The sequence below is a fragment of the Salmo salar genome, chromosome ssa09 (assembly GCF_905237065.1).
Source record: "Salmo salar chromosome ssa09, Ssal_v3.1, whole genome shotgun sequence".
Taxonomy (NCBI): Eukaryota; Metazoa; Chordata; class Actinopteri; order Salmoniformes; family Salmonidae; genus Salmo; species Salmo salar.
The window spans coordinates 53,014,122-53,040,085 of NC_059450.1; the positions used below are offsets into that span (position 1 = coordinate 53,014,122).

General features: G+C 43.7%; 1 protein-coding gene across 5 annotated transcripts in view; it reads right to left on the bottom strand.

Moving 5' to 3' along the window:
- LOC106591480 (attractin) overlaps positions 1-25,964 on the bottom strand; it is a 627,298-nt gene that overhangs the window by 377,146 nt on the left and 224,188 nt on the right. For 4 of the 5 annotated variants that reach the window (XM_045723804.1, XM_045723802.1, XM_045723803.1 and 1 more), the window contains exons 12-15: positions 23,073-23,290; positions 15,867-15,988; positions 15,510-15,648; positions 10,845-11,035 (exon numbers count right to left, since the gene is read on the bottom strand). In XM_045723804.1, coding sequence (XP_045579760.1) covers positions 10,845-11,035; positions 15,510-15,648; positions 15,867-15,988; positions 23,073-23,290 — 670 coding nt within the window. The remainder of the gene's footprint in view (positions 1-10,844; positions 11,036-15,509; positions 15,649-15,866; positions 15,989-23,072; positions 23,291-25,964) is intronic. The other variant, XM_045723805.1, reaches the window with a different exon arrangement.

The following is a 25,964-nucleotide window of genomic DNA, read 5'->3' on the forward strand; positions in this document are numbered from 1 at the left end:
TCCAATATCCAATATATTGTTAATTATAGTGACACTGAATATATATATTATATATATACACACACAAACACACACTATCATTCAAAAGTTTGGGGTCACCTAGAAATGTCCTTGTTTTTTGAAAGAGAAGCAAATTTTTTTGTCCATTAAAATAACATCAAATTGATCAGAAATACAGTGTAGACATTGTTAATGTTGTAAATGACTATTGTAGCTGGAAACGGCTGATTTTTATATGGAATATCTACATAGGCGTACAGAGGCCCATTATCAGCAACCATCACTCCTGTGTTCCAATGGCACGTTGTGTTGGCTAATCCAAGTTTATCATTTTAAATGGCTAATTGATCATTTGAAAACCATTTTGCAATTATGTTAGCACAGCTGAAAACTGTTGTCCTGATTAAAGAAGCAATAAAACTGGCCTTCTTTAGACTAGTTGAGTATCTGGAGCATCAGCATTTGTGGGTTCGATTACAGGCTCAAAATGGCCAGAAACAAAGGACTTTCTTCTGAAACTCGTCAGTCTATTCTTGTTCTGAGAAATGAAGGCTATTCCACGTGAGAAATTGCCAAGAAACTGAAGATCTCGTACAACGCTGTGTACTACTCCATTCACAGAACAGCACAAACTGGCTCTAACCAGAATAGAAAGAGGAGTGGGAGGCCCCGGTGCACAACTGAGCAAGAGGACAAGTACATTAGAGTGTCCAGTTTGAGAAACAGACGCCTCACAAGTCCTCAACTGGCAGCTTCATTAAATGTGTACCGGGGCCTCACACAACTTTTATATTCCGGCCAAATATTGATTATTGTTTGTAGATTGATGAGAAAAATTTTTTTAAATCAATTTTAGAATAAAGCTGTAACGTAACAAAATGTTGAAAAAAATCAAGGGGTCTGAATACTTTCCGAATGCACTGCATATGAAGTATCCAGGGTTTTTCTTTATTTTTCCTATTTTCTACATGGTCATTTATTTGTTTTAACACTTTTTGGTTTACTACATGATTCCATATGTGTTATTTCATTGTTTTTAGGTCTTCACTATTAATCTACAATGTAGAAAATGTAAAAATAAAGAAAAACCCTGGAATGAGTAGGTGTGTCCAAACTTTTGACTGGTACTGTATGTTGTAATATATTGTAACTATAGCGACCTTGGTATATACAGTGGCAAGAAAAAGTATGTAAACTCTTTGGAAATGCCTGGATTTCTGCATAAATTGGTCATAAAATGTACAACAATAGACAAACGGAGTGTGCTTAAACTAATAACACACAAACAACATTCAACATTCACAGTGCAGGGTGGGAAAAATATGTGAACGCTTGGATTTAATAACTGTTTGACCCTCCTTTGGCAGCAATAACCTCAACCAAACATTTTCTGTAGCTGAGAATCAGACCTGCACAACGGTCAGGAGGAATTTTGGACCATTCCTCTTTACAAAACTGTTTCAGTTCAGCAATATTCTTGGGATGTCTGGTGTGAACCGCTCTCTTGAGGTCAGGCCACAGCATCTCAATCGGGTTGAGGTCAGGACTCTGACTGGGCCACTCCAGAAGGTATATTTTCTTCTGTTGAATCCATTCTGTTGTTGATTTACTTCTGTGTTTTGGTTCGTTGTCCTGTTGCATCACCCAACTTCTGTTGAGCTTCTATTGGTGGACAGATAGCCTTACATTCTCCTGCAAAATGTCTTGATAAACTTGGGAATTAATTTTTCCGTCGATGATAGCAAGCTGTCCAGGCCCTAAGGCAGCAAAGCAACCCCAAACCATGACGCTGCATCCACCAAATCAAATCATATTGTATTGGTCACATACACATGGTTAGCAGATGTTAATGCGAGTGTAGCGAAATGCTTGTGTCGTGTCTTTGGGTTACCATTAAACGGAAGATATGTTTATCAATTAGCTCCCTGTAATTATTATCACGCGATTAAACTGATTAATCGTTTAATTGTAATTAACTAGGAGATCGGGGCACCAAGGAGAATATTCAGATTACAAAGCTATAATTTTCCTAATATAACTTTCCTGTACTATAATATTATATTCTATTATAGTATAGGCCGATTATCTTCTAGTTTCAATGGTGTATTTTACCTCTAGTCCAGTCTCATTCCAAACGTCGTAAATTGTTGTATCTGCACGAACCCAGTCTTTACTAAAATCATCCATACATCAATTGTCTTAAAATCATTTATTTACTACACTAAGTAATTAACAGAAAAACATACAAACAGTCATTATCGTCACAAAGGATTGTTAGAGGAATGTGCCCTTGTGGGATAAACAGGCAGGTCGGCCTGTTGAACAATGGGTCATAAACAGTCCGCTGAGAAGTTACACAGAGTTCATTAATATTAACAATTGACAATTGAAGGCTCACTCATTCGGGAACAATTGCAATCAATATATATTTACGCTCAGTGTGTCGTCGTTCTTTGCTGGAGAGTTCGGTTCTGTTGGAGAGTCTCTCTCTCGGTTAGAATGGATCTTTCAAAGCGACATTCATTAATGTCGTCATAGAATGGTTGTTTCGTTGGTCTTCGCGTTCGATGATATAATTTACTTAGCTGCAGACTAATAATTAATATCAAAGACTTGTTCTTATTCTGTCGGTATCAATAGTCTAAAAGTTAACCACGTGGTATGGTTCACTTTCAGTAGAGGAATTAGATGGTAGAACCTATGTGGCCACGGAGTGTAGGCCTGGTCTGAGGAAATGTAAATCAGGGGGTGTTTTATAGTGCCCATAGAACAGCTTGTCAAATGACGCCTGGTCCTGTATGGGTCCCTGGGGGCGTGCCTATGACTGAGTTAGATTTGGTTACAGAAATACAATTCTATCACATTACATCAGTACAATAGCATCTCAATGTCTTACAAAAGCTTTATCCTTATTAATACATTCCATACACCCATATGATGCAAGTCTTAAACTGAGTCTATTATATAAACAGTTTTATGGTAATATGGCTATATTGTCTCTTCTGAGTATCACAAAATTGTACCAAGCGGATCAGTTCGTAGCTGGATTCTTCACCAATCTTCCATACCTTCTCCAGAACACAAAATGTCGCTTGGCTCTCCAATTCTATGAGTTGGAAGAATTTCCTGTGTCTCTCTATGGGCCATGTGGCCAGAGACTCTCCTGGAATTTTAGAGTTTTTACGACCCTTTACACACAGGGTCGATTGGGTGCAAAAGGGAGGGGTCAACTGTTCTCCCTGTACCAAAAGAGGCCAACGTCATGACACTTGTTTCTAGTTCCAACAGTGCAGTAATATCTAACAAGTAATCTAACAATTCCCCAACAACTACCTTATACACACAAACTCTAAAGGGGTGAATGAGAATATGTACATATATATATATGGATGAGCGATGGCCGAGAGGCATAGGCAAGATGCAATAGATGGTATAAAATACAGCATATACAGTTGAAGTGAGAAGTTTACATACACCTTAGCCAAATAACATTTAAACTCAGTTTTTCACAATTCCTGACATTTAATCCTAGTAAAAATTCCCTGTTTAGGTCAGTTAGGATCACCACTTTATTTTAATAATGTGAAATGTCAGAATAATAGTAGAGAGAATGATTTATTTCAGCTTTAATTTTTTTCATCACATTCCCAGTGGGTCAGAAGTTTACATACACTCAATTAGTATTTTGGTAGCATTGCCTTTAAATTGTTTAACTTGGGTCAAACTTTTCAGGTAGCCTTCCACAAGCTTCCCACAATAAGTTGGGTGAACTTTGGCCCATTCCTCCTGACAGAGCTGGTGTAACTGAGTCAGGTTTGTAGGCCTCCTTGCTCGCACATGTTTTTTCAGTTCTGCCCACAAATTTTCTATGGGATTGAGGTCATGGCTTTGTGATGGCCACTCCAATACCTTGACTTTGTTGTCCTTAAGCCATTTTGCCACAACGTTGGAAGTATGCTTGGGGTCATTGTCCATTTGGAAGACCCATTTGCGAACAAGCTTTAACTTCCTGACTGATGTCTTGAGATGTTGATTCAATATATCCACATAATTTTCCTACCTCATGATGCCATCTATTTTGTGAAGTGCACCAGTCCCTCCTGCAGAAAAGCACCCCCACAACATGATGCTGCCACCCCCGTGCTTCACGGTTGGGATGGTGTTCTTCGGCTTAAAAGCCTCCCCCTTTTTCCTCCAAACATAACGATGGTCATTAAGGCCAAACAGTTCTATTTTTGTTTCATTAGACCAGAGGACATTTCTCCAAAAAGTATGATCTTTGTCCCCATGTGCAGTTGCAAACCGTAGTCTGGCTTTTTTATGGCGGATTTGGAGCAGTGGCTTCTTCCTTGCTCAGCGGCCTTTCAGGTTATGTCGATATAGGACTCGTTTTACTGTGGATATAGATACTTTTGTACATGTTTCCTCCAGCATCTTCACAAGGTCCTTTGCTGTCGTTCTGGGATTGATTTGCACTTTTCGCACCAAAGTATGTTCATCTCTAGAAGACAGAACGCATCTCCTTCCTGAGCGGTATGACAGCTGCGTGGTCCTATGGTGTTTATACTTGCATACTATTGTTTGTACAGATGAACGTGGTACCTTCAGGCATTTGTAAATTGTTCCCAAGAATGAACCAGACTTGTGGAGGTCTACAATTTCTTTTCTGAAGTCTTGGCTGATTTCTTTTGATTTTCCCATGATGTCAAGCAAAGAGGCACTGAGTTTGAAGGTAGGCCTTGAAATAAATCCACAGGTACACCTCCAATTGACTCAAATGATGTCAATTAGCCTATCAGAAGCTTCTAAAGCCATGAAATCATTTTCTGGAATTGTCCAAGCTGTTTAAAAGGCACAGTCAACTTTGTGTATGTAAACTTCTGACCCACTGGAATTGTGATACAGTGAATTATAAGTGAAATAATCTGTATGTAATTGTTGGAAAAATTATTTGTGTCATGCACAAAGTAGATGTCCTAACCGACTTGCCAAAACTATATTTATTAACAAGAAATTTGTGGAGTGGTTGAAAAACAAGTTTTAATTTGTGGAGTGGTTGAAAAACGAGTTTTAATGACTCCAACCTAAGTGTATGTAAACCTTCGACTTCAACTCTACATGTGATATGAGTAATGTAAGATATGTAAACATTATTAAAGTGGCATTGTATAAAGTGACTAGTGTTTCATTTTTTTAAATGAAACCTTCTCCACTACTGTCCCGTCAATGTGGATGGGGGGCTGCTCCCTCTGCTGTTTCCTGAAGTCCACGATCATCTCCTTTGTTTTGTTGACATTGAGTTTGAGGTTATTTTCCTGACACCACACTCTGAGGGCCCTCACCTCCTCCCTGTAGGCCGTCTCGTCGTTGTTGGTAATCAAGCCCACTACTGTTGTGTCATCTGCAAACTTGATGATTGAGTTGGAGGCGTGCATGGCCATGCAGTCATGGGTGGACAGGGAGTACAGGAGGGGGCTGAACACGCCCTTGTGGGGCCCCAGTGTTGAGGATCAGCGAGGTGGAGATGTTGTTATCTACCTTCACCACCTGGGGGCGGCCCGTCAGAAAGTCCAGGACCCAATTGCACAGGGCGGGGTTGAGACCCAGGGCCTCCGGCTTGATGATGAGCTTGGAGGGTACTATGGTGTTGAATGCTGAGCTGTAGTCAATGTAGTCATTCTTACATAGGTATTCCTTCTGTCCAGATGGGATAGAGCAGTGCGCAGTGTGATGGCGATTGCGTCGTCTGTGGACCTGTTGGGACGGTACGCAAACTGAAGTGGGTCTGCTCTCAGGACGCTGCTTGGGATGCCGCCTGGGCCAGCAGCCTTGCGAGGGTTAACACGTTTAAATGTTTTACTCACAGCAGCCACGGAGAAGGAGGGGGACAGTCCTTGTTAGCGGGCCGTGATGGTGGCACTGTGTTATCCTCAAAGCGGGCAAAGAATGTGTTTAGTTTGTCTGGAAGCGTGACGTCGATGTCCGCGACGTGGCTGATTTTCTTTTTGTAGTCCGTGATTTCCTGTAGACCCTGCCACATATGGGCCGGTAGCGTAGCCTAGTGGTTAGAGCGTTGGACTAGTAACCAAAAGGTTGCAAGTTCAAATCCCTGAGCTGATAAGGTACAAATCTATCATTCTGCCCCCCTGAACAAGGCAGTTAACCCACTGTTCCTAGGCTGTCATTGAAAATAAGAATTTGTTCTTAACTGACTTGCCTAGTTAAATAAAAATATGTCTTGTGTCTGAGCAGTTGAATTGTGACTTGTCTGCTATTTTGCTTGTGTGATTGCCTTGTGGAGGGAGTAACTACACTGTTTATATTCAGCCATATTCTCAGACCTCTTTCCCGCGGTGGATTGCGCTTTCAGTTTTGTGCCGCCATCCATCCACAGTTTCTGGTTTTAAAAGTCACAGTGGGTACAACATCTCCAATGCACTTCCTTATAAACTCATTCACCGGTCAATGTTGTTCTCGGAGTCTGACCGGAACATATTCCAGTCCGCATGATCAAAACAATTTTGAAGCGTGACTTCCGATTGGTCGGATCAGCGTTGAATGGTTCTCGTCACTGGTACATTATGTTTGAGTTTCTGCCTATAAGACAGTAGGAGCAAGATGGAGTCGTGGTCGGATTTGCCGAAGGGAGGGTGGGGGAGGGCTTTGTATGCATCGCAGAAGTTAGAGTAGCAGTGGTCGAGTGTATTACCCCCTGAGCGTAGTGCAATCAATATGCTGGTAGAATTTAGGAAGCCTTGTTCTCAAATTTGCTTTGTTAAAATCCCCAGCTACAATAAATGCAGCCTCAGGATATATGGTTTCCAGTTTGCATACAGTCCAGTGAAGTTCCTTGATGGCCATCTTGGTGTCTGCTTGAGGGGCTATATACACAGCTGTGACGATAAATTACGAGAATTCTCTTGGTAGGTAAAATGGCCGGCAATTTATTTATTATTGTAAGGAATTCTAGGTCGGGTGAGCATAAGGACTTGAGTTCCTGTATGTTGTTATGATTACACCATGAGTCGTTAATCATGAAGCATACACCCCCACCCTTCCTCTTCCCAGAGAGGTGTTAATCTCTGTTGGCGCGATGCATGGAGAAGCCCGGTGGCTGAACCGATTCCGACAACATATCCAGAGAGAGCCATGTTTCCGTGACGTAGAGAATGTTACAATCCCTGATGTCTCTCTGGAAGGCAACCCTTGCTCAAATTTCATCTACCTTGTTGTCAAGAGACTGGACATTGGCGAGTAGTATGCTCGGGAGCGGTGAGCGATGTGCACGTCTACGGAGCCTGACCAGAAGACCGCTCCGTCTGCCCCTTCTGCAGCGCCATTGTTTTGGGTCGCCAGCTGGGATCCGATCCATTGTCCTGGATGGTGGTCCAAACAGAGGATCCACTTCAGGGAAAGTCGTATTCCTGGTCATAATGTTGGTAAGTTGACGTTGCTCTTATGTCCAATAGTTCTTCCCGGCTGTATGTAATAAACCTTAAGATTTCCTGGGGTAACAATGTAAGAAATAATACATAAAAAAAACTGCATAGTTTCCTAAGAACTCGAAGCGAGGTGACCATCTCTGTCGGCACCATCTCATCCCATACTTTACAGTTGGGATGAGGTATTGATGTTGGTGTGCTGTGCCTTTTTTTCTCCACACATAGTGTTGTGTTCCTTCCAAACAACTCAAATGTAGTTTCATCTGTCCACAGAATATTTTTCCAGTAGCACTGTGGAACATCCATATGCACTTTTGCGAACTTCAGACGTGCAGCAATGTTTTTTTTTGGACAGCAGTGGCTTCTTCCGTGGTGTCCTCCCATGAACACCATTCTTGTTTAGTGTTTTACGTATCATAGACTCGTCAACAGAGATGTTAGCATGCTCCAGAGATTTCTGTAAGTCTTTAGCTGACACTCTACGATTCTTCTTAACCTCATTGAGCATTCTGCGCTGTGTGCTCTTGCAGTCATCTTTGTAGGACGGCCACTCCTAGGGAGAGTAGCAACAGTGCTCAACTAACCAACATCTCCAAACTCGTCTCATTGATTGGACTCCAGGTTAGCTGACTCCTGACTCCAATTAGCTTTTGGAGAAGTCATTAGCCTATAGGGGGTTCACATACTTTTTCCAACCTACACTGTGAATGTTTAAATGATGTATTCAATATAGACAAGAAAAACACAATAATTTGTGTGTTATTAGTTTAAGCACACTACGTTTGTCTATTGATGTGACTTAGATGAAGATCAGATCAAATTTGATGACCAATTTATGCAAAAATCCAGGTAATTCTAAAGGGTTCACATACTTTTTCTTGCCACTGTATGTTGTAATATACTGAACAAAAATATAAATGCAACATGCAACAATTTCAAAAATGTTACTGAGTTACAGTTAATATAAGGAAATCAGTCAATTGAATAAATAAATTAGGCCCAAATCTATGGATTTCACATGAACTGGCAGGAGTGCAGTCATGGGTTGGACTTGGAGCGCATGGGCCCACCCACTGGGGAGCCAGGCCCAGCGATTCAGAATGAGTTTTCCAACCAAAAAAGGTCTCTATTACAGACATAAATACTCCTCAGTTTCATCAGCTGTCTGGGTGGCTGATCTCAGACGGTCCCACAGATGAAAAAGCCGGATGTGGAAGTCCTGGGCTGAAGTGTTTACACGTGGTCTGCGGTTATGAGGCCGGTTGGGCGTACTGTCAAATTCTCTAAAACGAAGTTGGAGCCGGCTTATGGTAGAGAAATTGGTGGACATTCTTGCAGTCAGCATGGCAATTGCACGCTCCCTCAAAACTTGAGACATCTGTGGCATTGTGTTGAGACAAAACTGCACATTTTAGAGTGGCCTTTTATTGTCCCCAGCACAAGGTGGACCTGTGAAATGACCATGCTTTTTAATCAGCTTCTTGATATGCCACACCTGTCAGGTGGATGGATTATCTTGGTAAAGGAGAAATGTTCACTAACAAGGATGTAAACAAATTTGTGCACTTTTGAGAAAAATAAGCTTTTTTCTCTGCGTATGGAACATTTCTGGGATCTTTTATTTCAGCTCATGAAAAATGGGACCAACACTTTACATGTTGCATTTATATTTTTGGTCAGTATATACTGTAACTTTAGTGACCTTGCCATACAGAGCCTTCGGAAAGTATTCAGACCCCCTGGCATTTTCCACAATGTGTTACGTTACAGCCTTATTCTAAAATGTATTGAATATTAATTTTTTTCATCAATCTACACACAATACCCCATAATGACCAAGCGAAAAGAGATTTTTGAAAATTTGCTCATTTATTACAAATAAAAAACAGAAATACCTTATTTACATAAGTATTCAGACCCTTTGCTATGAGACTTGAAATTGAGCTCAGGTGCATCCTGTTTCCATTGCTAGTCCTTGAGATGTTTCTACAACTTGATTGGAGTCCACTTGTGGTAGATTAAATTGATTGGACATGATTTGGAAAGGCACACACCTGTCTATATAAGGTCCCACAGTTGACAGTGCATGTCACAGCAAAAACCAAGTCATGAGGTCGAAGGAATTGTCCGTAGAGGTCTGAGACAGGATTGTGTCAAGGCACAGATCTGGGGAAGGATACCAAAACATTTCTGCAGCATTGAAGGTTCCCAAGAACACAGTGGCCTCCATCATTCTTAAATGGAAGAAGTTTGGAACCACCAAGACTCTTCCTAGAGCTGGTCGCCCGGCCAAACTGAGCAATCGGGGGAGAAGGACCTTGGACAGGGAGGTGACCAAGAACCCGATGGTCACTCTGACAGCGCTCCAGAGTCCCTCTGTTGAGATGGGAGAACCTTCCAGAAGGACAAACATCTCTGCAGCACTCCACCAATCAGGCCTTTATGGTAGAGTGGCCAGACGGAAGCCACTCCTCAGTAAAAGGCACATGACAGCCCACTTGGAGTTTACCAAAAGGCACCTAAAGACTCTCAGACCATGAGAAAGAAAAATTCTCTGGTCTGATGAAACCAAGATTGGACTCTTTGGATTCTTTGTACTGAATGCCAATCGTCACATCTGGAGGAAACCTGGCACCATCCCTACGGTGAAGCATGGTGGTGGCAGCATCATGCTGTGGGGATGTTTTTCAGCTGCAGGGACTGGGAGACTAGTCAGGATCAAGGCAAAGATGAACGGAGCAAAGTACAGAGAGATCCTTGATGAAAATCTGCTCCAGAGCACTCAGGACCTCAGACTGGGGGCAAAGGTTCACCTTCTAATAGGACAACGACCCTAAGCACACAGCCAAGACAACACAGGAGTGGCTTCAGGACAAGTCTCTGAATACCCTTGAGTGGCCCAGCCAGAACCCGGACTTGAACCTGATCGAATAACTCTGGAGAGACCTGAAAATAGCTGTGCAGCGACGCTCCCATCCAACCTGACAGAGATTGAGAGGATCTGTGGAGAGAAATGGGAGAAATTCCCCAAATACAGGTGTGCCAAGCTTGTAGCGTCATACCCAAGAAGACATGAGGCTGTAATCGCTGCCAAAGGTGATTCAACAAAGTATTGAGTAAAGGGTCTGAATACTTATGTAAATGTTATATTTCAGTTTGATTTATTTTTATAAATTTGCTAACATTTCTACAAACCTGTTTTTGGTTTGTCATTATGGGGTAGTTTGTGTAGATTGATGAAGAGAAAAAAAAACAAATACATTTTAGAATCAGGCCGTAACGTAGCAAAATGTGTAAAAAGTCAAGGGGTCTGAATACTTTCCAAATGCACCGTATATTGTAGTATACTGCAACTATAGTGATCTTGCTATATATGTTGTAATATATTGTAACTATAGTGACCTTGCTCACCAGAACGCTCATGATCTGCAGCTCCTTGAGGACAAAGTCCACCATCTTCTGATTGGTCAGTGAGGCCAGGACGGCGTTGTGACCCCGACAGGTCAGCTTGGCGTTGTCGTACGAGTCCTTGGCTGTGATGAACTTCAGACACGAGTTTCCTACCAGGTGCCAGTTCTCACCACATATATTCTCTGGAGGAAGAGAAATATTGATTATAAATAGAGATATACACTACTGGTCAAAAGTTTTAGAACAGCCCCATTTTTCCCATTTTTTATTGAAATTTAACCAGTTAATAACCTGAAATGTTCAAAAGGTAAGTGGTAAACTTAAAAAAAAAAATAATTAAATAATAATTAAAATGAACATTTCAGAGTTACAAAAAAGGCCTTTTTCCGGAAACAAGTAATGGTTTAACAAAGTAAGGAAGTAAATTAAGCCTTGAAAGTTAATGCTAACAATTCCTACAGGTGTCCCAGATTTTGTTGCTTACTTCCAAACCCCTCTGTCTGTATAAAAGCAGTGTTGGAATTGATTGTGTTACTACACTCTCTTAACAAAAGAAGACAGACAGACCATTATAACCCTTAAAAGTGTAGGTATTTCCTTTAGAGAAATTGAGTACAGTTTCCTACACCATCAAAAGGCACTTGGCAACTGGAGGAAACTCTTACAGGAAGAGGTCTGGCAGACCCAAAGCCACAACAGAATCAAAAGACAAGTTTCTGAGTCAACAGCTTGCATGATAGGCGGCTAACAGGACAACAGCTTCAAGCACAGCTTCACACTGGTCGAAGTAAGCAAGTCTCAGTTTCAACTGTGAAGAGAAGACTTGGAGCTGCAGGTTTGACAGGTCGCGTGGCAATAAGACATATGGCAAAATGAGAAGAGAAGAAAAAAAAGTTTTGCCTGGGCCATGAAGCACCGCCAGTGGACTACTGAAGACTGGAAGAAACCTACGGTTCATCACGCAGGGTTTTTGTACGCCATCGAGTAGGTGAAAAGAATGGTTCCTCAGTATGTGAAAACAACTGTCAAACATGGAGGAGGAAGTGTGATGGTCTGGGGCTCTTTGGCTGGATCCAGAGTCTGCGACATGCACATAGTGAGTGGCACCCTGAACCAAAATGGCTACCACAGCATTTTGCTGCACCATGCAATACCCTGTGGTGTTCGCCATAGTTGGTCAGGGGATCATCCTACAGCAAGATAATGACCCAGAACATACCTCCATGCTATGGGGTTCATCCTACAGCAAGATAACGACCCAGAACATACCTCCAGGCTATGGGGTTCATCCTACAGCAAGATAACGACCCAGAACATACCTCCAGGCTATGAGGTTCATCCTACAGCAAGATAACGACCCAGAACATACCTCCAGGCTATGTCAGAACTACCTTAGAAGAAAAGAACAAGGCCAGCACAGTCTCCAGACTTAAACCCCAAGGAGCTGGTTTGGGATGAGCTAGGCAGAAGCAAAGCAACCTACAAGTGCAACGCATTAGTGGGAACTTCTGCAACAGCGGCGGGAAGAACTTTCCCAACAATATTTGATTTCCATTGTAGAAAGAATTCCACGAGTGTTTTCAGCTGTTATGTCTGAAAAAAGGTGGCTACTTTGATGAGTCAAAAATGTAGATAACATTTTGTTAAACAAAACAATTCCATGATTTCTTTGTCTCCAATTGTTTATCTGTTCTATGCTTTAATTTCAGAGTACTCGGCGACATTAAACTGTGTGAATTTAAATTTTGACCGGTAGTGTATATAGATAGAGTGTCACAACATCGACGGAAGGTGGCGCCCCTCCTCGCCCGGGCGGCGCTCGGCGGTCGTCGTCGCCGGCCTACTAGCTGCCACCGATCCTCTGTTTATTTTCTGTTGGTCGGGTCTAGTTTGGTTTGCACCTGTTTAGTATTAGTTCATTAATGGGGGAGGGTTATTTAGTCTTTCTGTGTAGGTTTGTTTTTGTGCGTGATTATTTTCGTCAGGTTGTACGTCTGGGGAATAGGTGTTTTTCCCCTCTGCCTGTGGGTTTTGAGGCAGCGTGTTTTGGGCTGCGTCCCTACGCTGTGTTCGGGCTGTTTGTGGGTATTTGTTTTACTTTGCCCTGCCCTACCTGTTTTGGCAAGTGTGGATTATTTATTAAACGTGTGTTTCACGGACTTGTGTCTCCTGCGCCTGACTTTAACCCTCCTGCTTCCTTGAGCAGTCTGACATAGAGATATTCTCTAGAGGGTGGACAGGACAAGACAGGGGGTCCAGTTTAAACATCCAACCTTAACTGTCAACTGATCAGAACAACATCGAAAGTAGCGAGAAAAAAAACAGGATATTGTGATAGGTTATTTTCTATTATATATGATTAATGCTTAATTAGGAAGAACCAAATCCTACAATGAATAGTACAGTATACCATTATAACTAATACATAAAACAAATATGAATTATTTAATAAGTTAATACCAGTAACCATTACAGTTCTGATGAGAGATGTACCGTAGTATAAAACAGAAAAAGGGGAGAGAAAAAAAAAAACTATACATTAAATTTAAAAAAAAATAAACACTTGTGGTTTCTGGGCTCTTATGTCACGGTAGTGTCACATTCCTCTTCGTCAGAAGATATGTTGAAATCGCTGTCGGACAAAGTGAACCAATGTGCAGCGGACTGCGTGCTCATCATCATTTATTTATTTTAAATGTGACCACGAGGAAAAAACAATAAACAAAACTCACGACAGGAACAGTGTAGCAGGCTAAACAAAAGCAGTGCTAACATACAACTACCCACAAGTGACAAACAAAAACACACACCTACTTATAGGACTCCCAATCAGAGGCAACTAGAAACACCTGCCTCCAATTGAGAGTCCAGCAACCAAACCTGCACATAGAAAACTTAATCTAGAACCTACTCATACTAAAACATACACCACAAAACCCCGGAACACATAAATAACACACCCCACTAAGCTATACACAAAAAAAAAACACCATACAAAACAAACATACCTCTGCCACGCCCTGACCAAATAATACAAATAATCCTCTATACTGGTCAGGACGTGACAGGTAGTCGTAAGGAGAGGACCAAGACGCAGCGGGAATACGTACACTCATTTTCTTTTATTCGGACAAAGAAGGAAAAACCCAAAACAAACACGTATACAAAACACAACAACGAATAACAGGCCGGTAAGGCAGAAAGCGATACACAGCACAATCTCCCACAAACTAACAGCTGAAAACAGGGCTACCTAAGTATGACTCTCAATCAGCAACAAAGATGTACAGCTGTTCCTGATTGAGAATCATACCAGGCCAACACAGAAATACAAAACTAGAACAGCCCCTTAGAAATACAAACACAAGAACATACCCAACACCCCGGAACACATAAATCAAATACCCCTCTACAATACACACACACACCCCGAACCACCTAAATCAACTACCCCCTCTACATCGACACTTACACCAATAAACCCCAGAAACACTCTACACAAAATATCCCTCTATCTAAACACATACACAAAACCATGAAAACAAATACCCTCTGCCACGTCCTGACCAAACTACAATAACAAATAAACCCCTTTACTGGTCAGGATGTGACATCTTACCAGGTAGAGAGATGCACTTCTGGTTTCTGGTTTCTTACCAGGTAGAGAGATACACTTCTGGTTTCTGGGCTCTTACCAGGTAGAGAGATACACTTCTGGTTTCTGGGCTCTTACCAGGTAGAAAGGTACACTTCTGGTTTCTTACCAGGTAGAGAGATACACTTCTGGTTTCTTACAAGGTAGAGAGATACACTTCTGGTTTCTTACCAGGTAGAGAGATACACTTCTGGTTTCTTACCAGGTAGAGAGATACACTTCTGGTTTCTTACCAGATAGAGAGATACACTTCTGGTTTCTTACCAGGTAGATAGGTACACTTCTGGATTCTTACCAGGTAGAGAGATACACTCCTGGTTTCTTACCAGGTAGAGAGATACACTCCTGGTTTCTTACCAGGTAGAGATACACTCCTGGTTTCTTACCAGGTAGATTGGTACACTTCTGGTTTCTTACCAGGTAGAGATATACACTTCTGGTTTCTGGGCTCTTACCAGGTAGTGATATACACTCCTGGTTTCTTACCAGGTAGAGAGATACACTTCTGGTTTCTGGGCTCTTACCAGGTAGAGATATACACTCCTGGTTTCTTACCAGGTAGAGAGATACACTTCTGGTTTCTTACCAGGTAGAGAGATACACTTCTGGTTTCTTACCAGGTAGATAGGTACACTTCTGGATTCTTACCAGGTAGAGAGATACACTCCTGGTTTCTTACCAGGTAGAGAGATACACTCCTGGTTTCTTACCAGGTAGAGATACACTCCTGGTTTCTTACCAGGTAGATTGGTACACTTCTGGTTTCTTACCAGGTAGAGATATACACTTCTGGTTTCTGGGCTCTTACCAGGTAGTGATATACACTCCTGGTTTCTTACCAGGTAGAGAGATACACTTCTGGTTTCTGGGCTCTTACCAGGTAGAGATATACACTCCTGGTTTCTTACCAGGTAGAGAGATACACTTCTGGTTTCTTACCAGGTAGAGAGATACACTTCTGGTTTCTTACCAGGTAGAGAGATACACTCCTGGTTTCTTACCAGGTAGAGCGATGCACTCCTGGTTTCTGGGTTCCCACTGGCAGTTCTGGTCCACACCACAGCTCTTACAGCTGGTCTTCTTGTTGCAGATGTATGAGGGGTTGTCTTTGGGGCATATACCATACTCCACTATGGCCCCCTGGGATAGGAAGACACGTCATACATTCACATACATGACGATTCCTGGATTTCCTGCTCACTCCCTCCTGATTCCAGGAATATTCAAAAAACATTTAGAAAACCTGAGTATTTTGTGAAAGTTACCATAATTTTCTCAACCCTAATGGTACCAAATACACATTGTGTGAAAGTCCATGTTATCTAAATGTAAAGTAACACGTCCCGGCCCGTTCTTACCGTGACGGCCGTGCAGTTGGAGCTCACGGAGAGACACTGAACAGCACACCACTGGCAGCCGTTAGTATTGGATGTGCAGCTGTAGCAGTCCGCGTACTGGTCACAACGATCGTTGTCAGCATCTATAATACAACCAGAGAGGACCTTGTTAATCCATACTGTGGTAATAGAATAGTAATAGTTAAGCACAATAATAGTATATTAGTAGTATAGTACTAGTGTAGTACTAGTATAGTATAGCGTGGTATCGTATATTAGTAGTATAGTACTAGTGTAGCACTAGTATAGTATAGCATGGTATCGTATATTAATAGTGTAGTACTAGTATAGTATAGCGTGGTATCATATATTAATAGTGTAGTACTAGTATAGTATAGCGGGGTATCGTATATTAATAGTATAGTACTAGTGTAGTACTAGTATAGTATAGCGTGGTATCGTATATTAATAGTATAGTACTAGTGTAGTACTAGTATAGTATAGTGTGGTATCGTATATTAATAGTATAGTACTAGTGTAGTACTAGTATAGTATAGCATGGTATCATATATTAATAGTATAGTACTTGTGTAGTACTAGTATAGTATAGCGTGGTATCGTATATTAATAGTATAGTACTAGTGTAGTACTAGTATAGTATATTAATAGTATAGTACTAGTGTAGTACTAGTATAGTATAGCATGGTATCATGTATTAATAGTATAGCATATTAGTAGGATAACATAGTAACAATGTAGTACTAATATAGTATATTAAATCAAACTTTATTTGTCACATGCGTCGAATACAACAAGTGTAGACCTCACTGTGAAATGCTGACTAACAGGCTTTAACCAATAGTGCAGATTAAGAAGGGTTATTTTATTTTTATTTAACAAGGCAAGTCAGTTAAGAACAAATACTTATTTACAATGACGGCCTAGGAACAGTGGGTTAACTGCCTTGTTCAGGGGCAGAACGACAGATTTTTACCTTGTCAACTCGGGGATTTGATCTTGCAACCTTTCGGTTACTAGGCCAAAGCTCTAACCACTAGGCTACCTGCTGGTTACTAGTCCCAACGCTCTAACCACTAGGCTACCTGCTGGTTACTAGTCCAACGCTCTAACCACTATGCTACCTGCTGGTTACTAGTCCAACGCTCTAATCACTAGGCTACCTGCTGGTTACTAGTCCAACACTCTAACCACTAGGCTACCTGCTGGTTACTAGTCCAACGCTCTAACCACTAGGCTACCTGCTGGTTACTAGTCCAACGCTCTTACCACTAGGCTACCTGCTGGTTACTAGTCCAACGCTCTTACCACTATGCTACCTGCTGGTTACTAGTCCAACGCTCTAACCACTAGGCTACCTGCTGGTTACTAGGCCAACGCTCTTACCACTAGGCAACATGCTGGTTACTAGTCCAACGCTCTTACCACTAGGCTACCTGCTGGTTACTAGTCCAACACTCTAACCACTATGCTACCTGCTGGTTACTAGTCCAACACTCTAACCACTAGGCTACCTGCTGGTTACTAGTCCAACACTCTAACCACTAGGCTACCTGCTGGTTACTAGTCCAACGCTCTAACCCCTAGGCTACCTGCTGGTTACTAGTCCAACGCTCTAACCACTAGGCTACCTGCTGGTTACTAGTCCAACGCTCTAACCACTAGGCTACCTGCTGGTTACTAGTCCAACGATCTAACCACTAGGCTACTTGCCGCCCCGAAGAGTATAGTAAGTGTAGTACTAATATAGTATATTACTAGTATAGCAATAGTGTAGTATATTAGTAGTATAGTATAGTACTAATATAGTATACTAATACTATAGTATAGGCTATACACCTGTATTGCTACAAGCATCTATGATCAACACACAGGATGTAAACAGTCAAAACAGGACATATGAAAGGGTTGGTTGATGCTTCAATCTCCCCTACAACAAGAGAGATAGCGGAGACTCCCCATCACACCATCAAGAGATTGTTTTAAATCATGTTTTTTGAAAAAAGTAAAAAAACATGACGTTTTGGTTGATAACCACATTTTGCAGACTGAACAAAAGTAAAGAGAGAAGGACTATCTTGCGTGTCACGTTCTGACCAGTAAAGGGGTTATTTGTTATTGTAGTTCGGTCAGGACGTGGCAGGGGGTATTTGTTTTATGTGGTTCGGGGTTTGTTGATATATGTGTTTATGTAGAGGAGTGTTTGTTTAGAGTATTCCGGGGTTTTGGTTATGTTCTATGTTGTGTATTTCTATGCTCTATCTATGTTGTGTATTTCTTTGTGTTGGCCTGGTATGGCTCTCAATCAGGAACAGCTGTACATCGTTGTTGCTGACTGAGAGTCATACTTAGGTCGCCCTGTGTCAGTAAATGCTAGGAGTGGTGGTAGGAGTCAGGCGCAGAGAGCAGAGGTAAGGAGATAATGTGTTTATTCCGTAACACAACAAAACGGTCGACGCCAACACAACCGGCGTGAAAATGCGAGGTGCCCAAAAACAACAGGCGCACAGCACGCACATAAAACAACACTATACGATCGCTAGCACATCCAATAACAAAACACACTGACGCAAATAATCCCGCACAAACCTGGGCGGGCTAAACAGGCTTAAATAACCATAAATCAAGAGAACCAAATGGGGAACAGGTGCAAACAATAAGACATACCAAACGAAAAGGAAAAAGGGATCAGCGGCGGCTAGTAGGCCGGTGACGACGACCGCCGAGCGCCGCCCGAGCAGGCAGGGGAGTCACCTTCGGTGGAATTCGTGACAGTACCCCCCTCCTGACGCGCGGCTCCCGCAGCGCGCCGCCACCGGCCTCGAGGGCGACCCGGAGGACGAGGCGCAGGGCGATCCCCAAGAAGGCGGTGGAATTCCCTCAGTAGTGGGGGGTCCAAAATGTCCTTCCTAGGTACCCAGCACCTCTCCTCCGCGCCGTACCCCTCCCAGTCGACGAGGTACTGTAGGCCCCCCCCCCCCGAAGTCTGGAGTCCAGAATGGCGCGTATCTTATACGCCGGGGACACCCCAATGTCCAGCGGGGGTGGAGGAACCTCCGGCACCTCACCTTCCTGCATGGGACCAGCTACCACTGGCCTGAGGAGAGACACATGAAACAGTAAGATGGAAGTTGTAACCGGTAACACACCTCGTTTATCCTCCTCAGGACTTTAAACGGCCCTACACACTGCGGGCCCAGCTTCCGGCAGGGCAAGCGGAGGGGCAGGTTTCTAGCCGAGAGCCAGACTCGATCCCCTGGTGCAAACACAGGGGTCTCACTGCGGTGCTGGTCAGCGCTCTTCTTCTGCCGTCCACTCGCCTTAGTGAGTGCGTCTTGGACGGCTCTCCAAGTGTCCTTCGAGCGCTGCACCCAATCCTCCACCGCAGGAGCCTCGGTCTGGCTCTGGTGCCATGGAGCCAGGACCGGCTGGTAGCCCAACACGCACTGGAACGGTGACATGTTGGTCGATGAGTGACGTAGGGAATTTTGGGCTATTTCTGCCCATGGGACGTATCTCGCCCATTCCCTGGGCCGGTCCCGGCAATACGTCCTTAGAAACCTACCCACCTCTTGGTTCACCCTCTCCACCTGCCCATTACTTTTGGGGTGGAAACCCGAGGTCAGGCTGACCAAGACCCCCAAACGTTCCATGAACGCCCTCCAAACTCTGGACGTGAACTGGGGACCCCGATCAGAAACGATGTCCTCGGGCACCCCGTAGTGCCGGAAGACATGGGTAAACAGGGCCTCCGCAGTCTGCAGAGCCGTAGGGAGACCGGGCAACGGGATGAGACGGCAGGACTTCGAGAACCGATCCACAACGACCAGGATAGTGGTGTTCCCCTGAGAGACGGGAAGGTCAGTGAGGAAGTCCACTGACAAGTGCGACCACGGCCGCTGTGGAACGGGGAGGGGGTGTAATTTCCCTCTAGGCAGGTGTCGAGTAGCCTTGCTCTGAGCGCACATCGAGCAGGAGGAAACATACAACCGCACGTCCTTGGCCAAGGTGGACCACCAGTACTTTCCCATCAGGTTCTGCACTGTCCTCTCGATCCCAGGGTGACCCGAAGAGGGGAGATTATGGGCCCATCGAATCAATCGATCACGGAGACCCTTGTGGGAAGTTGTTTTTGCACTGCTAGGGTTAGCCTGCAAAACTGTTTAGCTGTCGTTCGTTTTGTTATTTTTGTTAAGTGTTCAAGTTTATTAAAATAAAACGTTAAAATGAGCACTCAACCCGCTGCGCCTTGGTCTACTCAATACGACGGCCGTTACATTGCGCACCGGCTGTTCCAGACTTCTGTGTGATCTGTAGCCGATGTGAGTAAGACCTTTAAACAGGTCAACATTCACAAGGCCGCAGGGCCATTACCAGGTCTTGTACTCAGAGCATGCTCTGACCAACTGGCAAGTGTCTTCACTGTTATTTTCAACCTCTCCCTGTCCGAGTCTGTAACACCAACATCTTTCAAGCAGACCACCACAGTCCCTGTGCCCAAGAACACAAAGGTAACCTGCCTAAATGACTACAGACCCGTAGCACTCACGTCCGTAGCCATGAAGTGCTTTGAAAGGCTGGTCATGGCTCACATCAACACCATTATCCCAGAAACACTAGACCCAGTCCAATTTGCATAATGCTCCAACAGATCCACAGATGATGCAATCTCTATTGCACTCCACACTGCCCTTTCCCACCTGGACAAAAGAAACACCTATGTGAGAATGCTATTCATTGACTACAGCACAGCGTTCAATACCATCGTGCCCTCAAAGCTCATCAATAAGCTAAGGACCCTGGGATGAAACACAACCCTCTGCAACTGGATCCTGGACTTCCTGACGGGCCGCCCCCAGGTGGTAAGGGTAGGCAACAACACATCCGCCAGGCTGATCCTCAACACGGGGGCCCCTCAGGGGTGCGTGCTCAGTCCCCTCCTGTACTGTTCACTCATGGCTGCACGGCCAGGCACGACTCCAACACCATCATTAAATTTGCTGATGACACAACAGTGTTAGACCTGATCACCGACAATGATGAGACGGCCTACAGGGAGGAGGTCAGAGACCTGGCCATGTAGTACAAGGACAACAACCTCTTCCTCAACGTGATCAAGACAACAGGAGATGATTGTGGACTACAGGAAAAGGAACTGGGCCTAAATTCTGCTGATCTTCCCGTTGATGAAAAGCCCGATATCAGTGTTCTGTCCCCAAAACTAAAATCTGATACGAACAGAGTGCAATACGTTTTGTTGGCCCTTCGCCAAAGTTCCCGAAAAAATTGCGTTGTTTACAAGGAGTGCAAGAGAAAATTGAGTTATTGCACACGCCCACTTCACAGAGAAGGCGTTCCCTAACTGAAATATGTCAATACATGCTGGAACGTGCCAATAGGATATCGCTAGTTCGTACTTGGCTCTGCCCGCAACCCTGCTTGTTCTGCCCACTATGCTTCATTTGCTCCCATTGAAAACAACCCAAATTAACTATTTTGGGTTGGATATAATATCTTTGGCTTTGCTTCGCCTATTCCTCTTTGATTTATGAAGATACTGTTGCACAAACAACTTGGTGATTTAGGCCATTCACACCATCACTGGTATCAGACTGTACTATATTAGGGATGTAACGATTCAGTCAGAAAATCGGGTTCACCTTTTTTTTGCTCAAATTCTACTTTCTGAAAATATGTAACTTTCTGACACCAAATAATGGAATTTCTTGTGGAAAAATGTTGTTGCATCCTTTCAATAGAGTTCCAGACACTAGAATATATGCTAAGGTGCGTTGAAGTGGTTCTGGCTCGTGGTGGCCCAACACCATATTAAGACGGTTTATGTTGGAGGTTCCTTTAATTTTGCCAGTTATCTGTACATAATTTACACACACACACACACACACACACACACACACACACACACACACACACACACACACACACACACACACACACACACACACACACACACACCAACTCAGACAGATCCAGTTCAGACAGATCCAACTCAGAGAGATCCAGCTCAGACAGATCCAGTTCAGACAGATCCAACTCAGAGAGATCCAACTCAGAGAGATCCATGAGCTCCATCAGCAGCAGAATTTTAATTTGGGACAACGAATGTGTTTATGTGACAAATGGTATTGCATCTCACCGAATCTCATTGATTTGTTCCTCTAATCAAACCGAATCATTTAGAAGTAAAACGTATCGTTCCTGTATCAAATCGGAGCCTATGTACAGTACCAGTCAAAAGTTCCAACACACATACTAACTCAATGGTTTTCCTTTATTTTTCCTATTTTCTACATTGTATCCGAACTCCTCTCTCGGCATGTCCAGCCCACTCATTATCTCAGCTAATCATGGCTAGTGGGAAGGTTGCTGACTTTTTCTGTGGCTAAACCAACTATGCTCGAAATTTAACAATTGTATTCGTATTTACAGATGGCATACAAGTTTGTTATTAAGGCACACGAAAGTTCACATGTTCCAGAAGGCATTTCTGACGAAAAACGCATTTTGATAAAAAAAAAAAAAAATGTACGGCTCTCCTGTGAAGTCGTGACATACGTCTAGTTTCCTGAATCAGGTCACATTTTCAAGTTTTCAACATTTCATATTTTGTGGTAATTGTGTTTTTGTATTGTCATAGTTCTCTCTTTGGGACCGGAAATCTCTTCCTTAGCTAGCTTAGCTACTAGCTAGGTAGCAATCACTGTTGTTTTTTAGCAGACCAAGCTAACATTTGAGCATTTAAAAAACACATTTTGTTGACTGTCGATCCTATTTATATGTAGCTAGCTAGCTGACGTTAACTAAAATATACGGTTAACTTCATAAACAACTTACCCGTGTGATACACGTCGTCCTGGCGCCATCACCTCCTGATGCTAACGTTACTCTCCATGCAGGCCATGCAGACCGCTGCAATGCCTCTTATGGAAATCTATAAACTAAAATGTGCAAAAACAGATTCGCCCCCGGTCGTAAGGACCATCCCACCCGCAATATTGACCTTGCTAAAACCACTAGACTAAGTTAGCTAGTTGTTTCCAAACACACCGGAAGTACCTTGGGGTTCCAGGGTTCCGCTCCTCCTCAAACAACAGTTCAAAAGGTCTATAGGGTCATAGTTATAAGGGAGGTAGCCTTAATAAAATACCAGGAAGAGTAGGGTTTATTTTCAGGTCACAGGTCACCTACATGTTCTGGTTCCACAGGAAGCGGTCTGCTCATCCAGTGATCCGGGGTTCGAGTCCCAAGGCAGGCAAGTCCCTAGGGTAGCATTCCAGTGGCAGTGAACCCCCAGCAAGGTTGCTGCACAGACGGCAGCGTTTGGAGCGCTGGAGCAGCTGGCTGGCGTATACATCAGAATGTCACTCAGCAGGAGACTGCTGAACCCCCCGAAAACGTACATTACACTGGAGGAGAGAGGGGGGGGGGAAGGAGAGTGAGAGAGAGAAAGAGAGAGAGAGAGCGTGCAAGAGGGCTGTGGAGTAAGACAGGGATGCAGCTTGAGCCCCACCGTCTTCAATATATATATCAACGATTTGGCGAGGGCACTAGAACCGTCTGCAGCACCCGACCTGTTTGCTGATGATCTGGTGCTTCTGTCACCAACCAAGGAGGGCCTACAGCAGCACCTAGATCTTCTGCACAGATTCTGCCAGACCTGGGCCCTGACGGTAAATCTCAGTAAGACAAAAATAATGGTGTTCCAAAAAAGGTCCAGATGCCAGGACCACAAATACAAATTCCATCTAAACACCGTTGCCCTAGAGCACACACAAAAACTATACATACCTCGGCCTAAACATCACTACAGGTAACTTCCACAAAGCTGTGAATGATCTGAGAGACAAGGCAAGAAGGGCCTTCTACACCATCAAAAGGAACATAAAATTCGACATACCAATTAGGATCTGGCTAAAAAATACTTGAATCAGTTAAAGAACCCATTGCCCTTTATGGTTGTGAGGTCTGGGGTCCGCTCACCAACCATGAATTCACAAAATGAGACAAACACCAAATTGAGACTGCATACAGATTTCTGCAAAAATATCCACAGTGCATAACGTAAAACACCAAATAATGCATGCAGAGCAGAATTAGGTCGATATCCACGAATTATCAAAATCCAGAAAAGAGTTGTTCAATTCTACAACCACCTAAAAGGAAGTGATGTCCACACATTCCACCACAAAGTCATCACCTACAGAGAGATGAACCTGGAGAAAAGTCCCCTAAGCAAGCTGGTCCTGGGGCTCTGTTCACAAACACAAACACACCCCACAGAGCCCCAGGACAGCAACACAATTAGACCCAACCAAACCATGAGAAAACAAAAAAGATAATTACTTGACACACTGGAAAGAATTAACAAAAAAACATGTCTGCCACGCTGATCCTCAACACTGGGAGCCCCCCAGGGGTGCGTGCTCAGCCCCCTCCTGTACTCCCTGTTCACCCACGACTGCGTGGTCACGCACGCCTCCAACTCAACAATCAACTTTGTTGACGACACATCAGTTATAGGCCTGATTACTAACGACGACGAGACGGGGAGAATGTGCCAGGACGACCAATAAAATGTTATTCAAAATCCTCTACATGTCCTACTTCCTGTGTGATGTCATCCTGACAGACCCCTGACAGAGGTCATACAGTCACCAGCCCTGGAGGGAGGGGGGGGCTGATGTCCTGTCTGATCTGAGGAGGAGAGTGAGAGGGGACAGGCTGATGTCCTGTCTGATCTGAGGAGGAGAATGAGATGGGACAGGCTGATGTCCTGTCTGATCTGAGGAGGAGAATGAGAGGGGACAGGCTGATGTCCTGTCTGATCTGAGGAGGAGAATGAGAGGGGACAGGCTGATGTCCTGTCTGATCTGAGGAGGAGAATGAGAGGGGACAGGCTGATGTCCTGTCTGACGTTCTACCACAGAGCTCATAATAATGAACCACATAATCTATGGGCAGAACTAGTAGAACTGGTAGAACTGGTAGAACTGGCAGAACTGGTAGAACTGGTAGAACTGGCAGAACTGGTAGAACTGGTAGAACTGGTAGAACTGGCCTATTGAAGGTCCGTTGGCTTTTTCTTCACCCAGTTTACTGTCCCCCATCTGTCCCAGTTTACAGTATAACATCTGTCCCAGTTTACTGTCCACCATCTGTCCCAGTTTACTGTCTTACATCTGTCCCAGTTTACAGTACCACATCTGTCCCAGTTTACAGTACACTATCTGTCCCAGTTTACTGTCCAACATCTGTCCCAGTTTACTGTCCATTATCTGTCCCAGTTTACAGTACAACATCTGTCCCAGTTTACAGTACAACATCTGTCCCAGTTTACTGTCTTCCATCTGTCACAGTTTACTGTCCCTACCTGTCCCAATTTACTGTCCACTATCTGTCTGAATTTACTGTCCAACATCTGTCTCAGTTTACTGTCCATCATCTGTCCCAGTTTACTGTCCCCCATCTGTCCCATCTACTGTCCTCCATCTGTCCCAGTTTACTGTCCCCTATCTGTCCCAGTTTACTGTCCAACATCTGTCCCAGTTTACTGTCCAACATCTGTCCCAGTTTGCAGTACAACATCTGTCCCAGTTTACAGTACAACATCTGTCCCAGTTTACTGTCCCCATCTGTCCCAGTTCACTGTCCCCGATCTGTCCCAATTTACTGTCCACTATCTGTCCCAATTTACTGTCAACGCCTGTCCCAATTTACTGTCCAACAAATGTCCCAATTTACAGTACAACACCTGTCCCAGTTTACAGTACAACATCTTTCCCAGTTTACTGTACAACATCTGTCCCAGTTTACTGTCCTCATCTGTCCCAGTTTACTGTCCAACATCTGTCCCAGTTTACAGTACAACATCTGTCTCAGTTTACTGTCCACAATCTGTCCCAGTTTACTGTCCACTATCTGTCCCAGTTTACTGTCCCTCATCTGTCCCAGTTTACTGTCCAACATCTGTCCTAGTTTACTGTCCACTATCTGTCCCAGTTTACTGTCCATCATGTGTCCCAGTTTACTGTCCATACTCTGTCCCAGTTTACTGTCCACCATCAGTCCCAGTTTACTGTC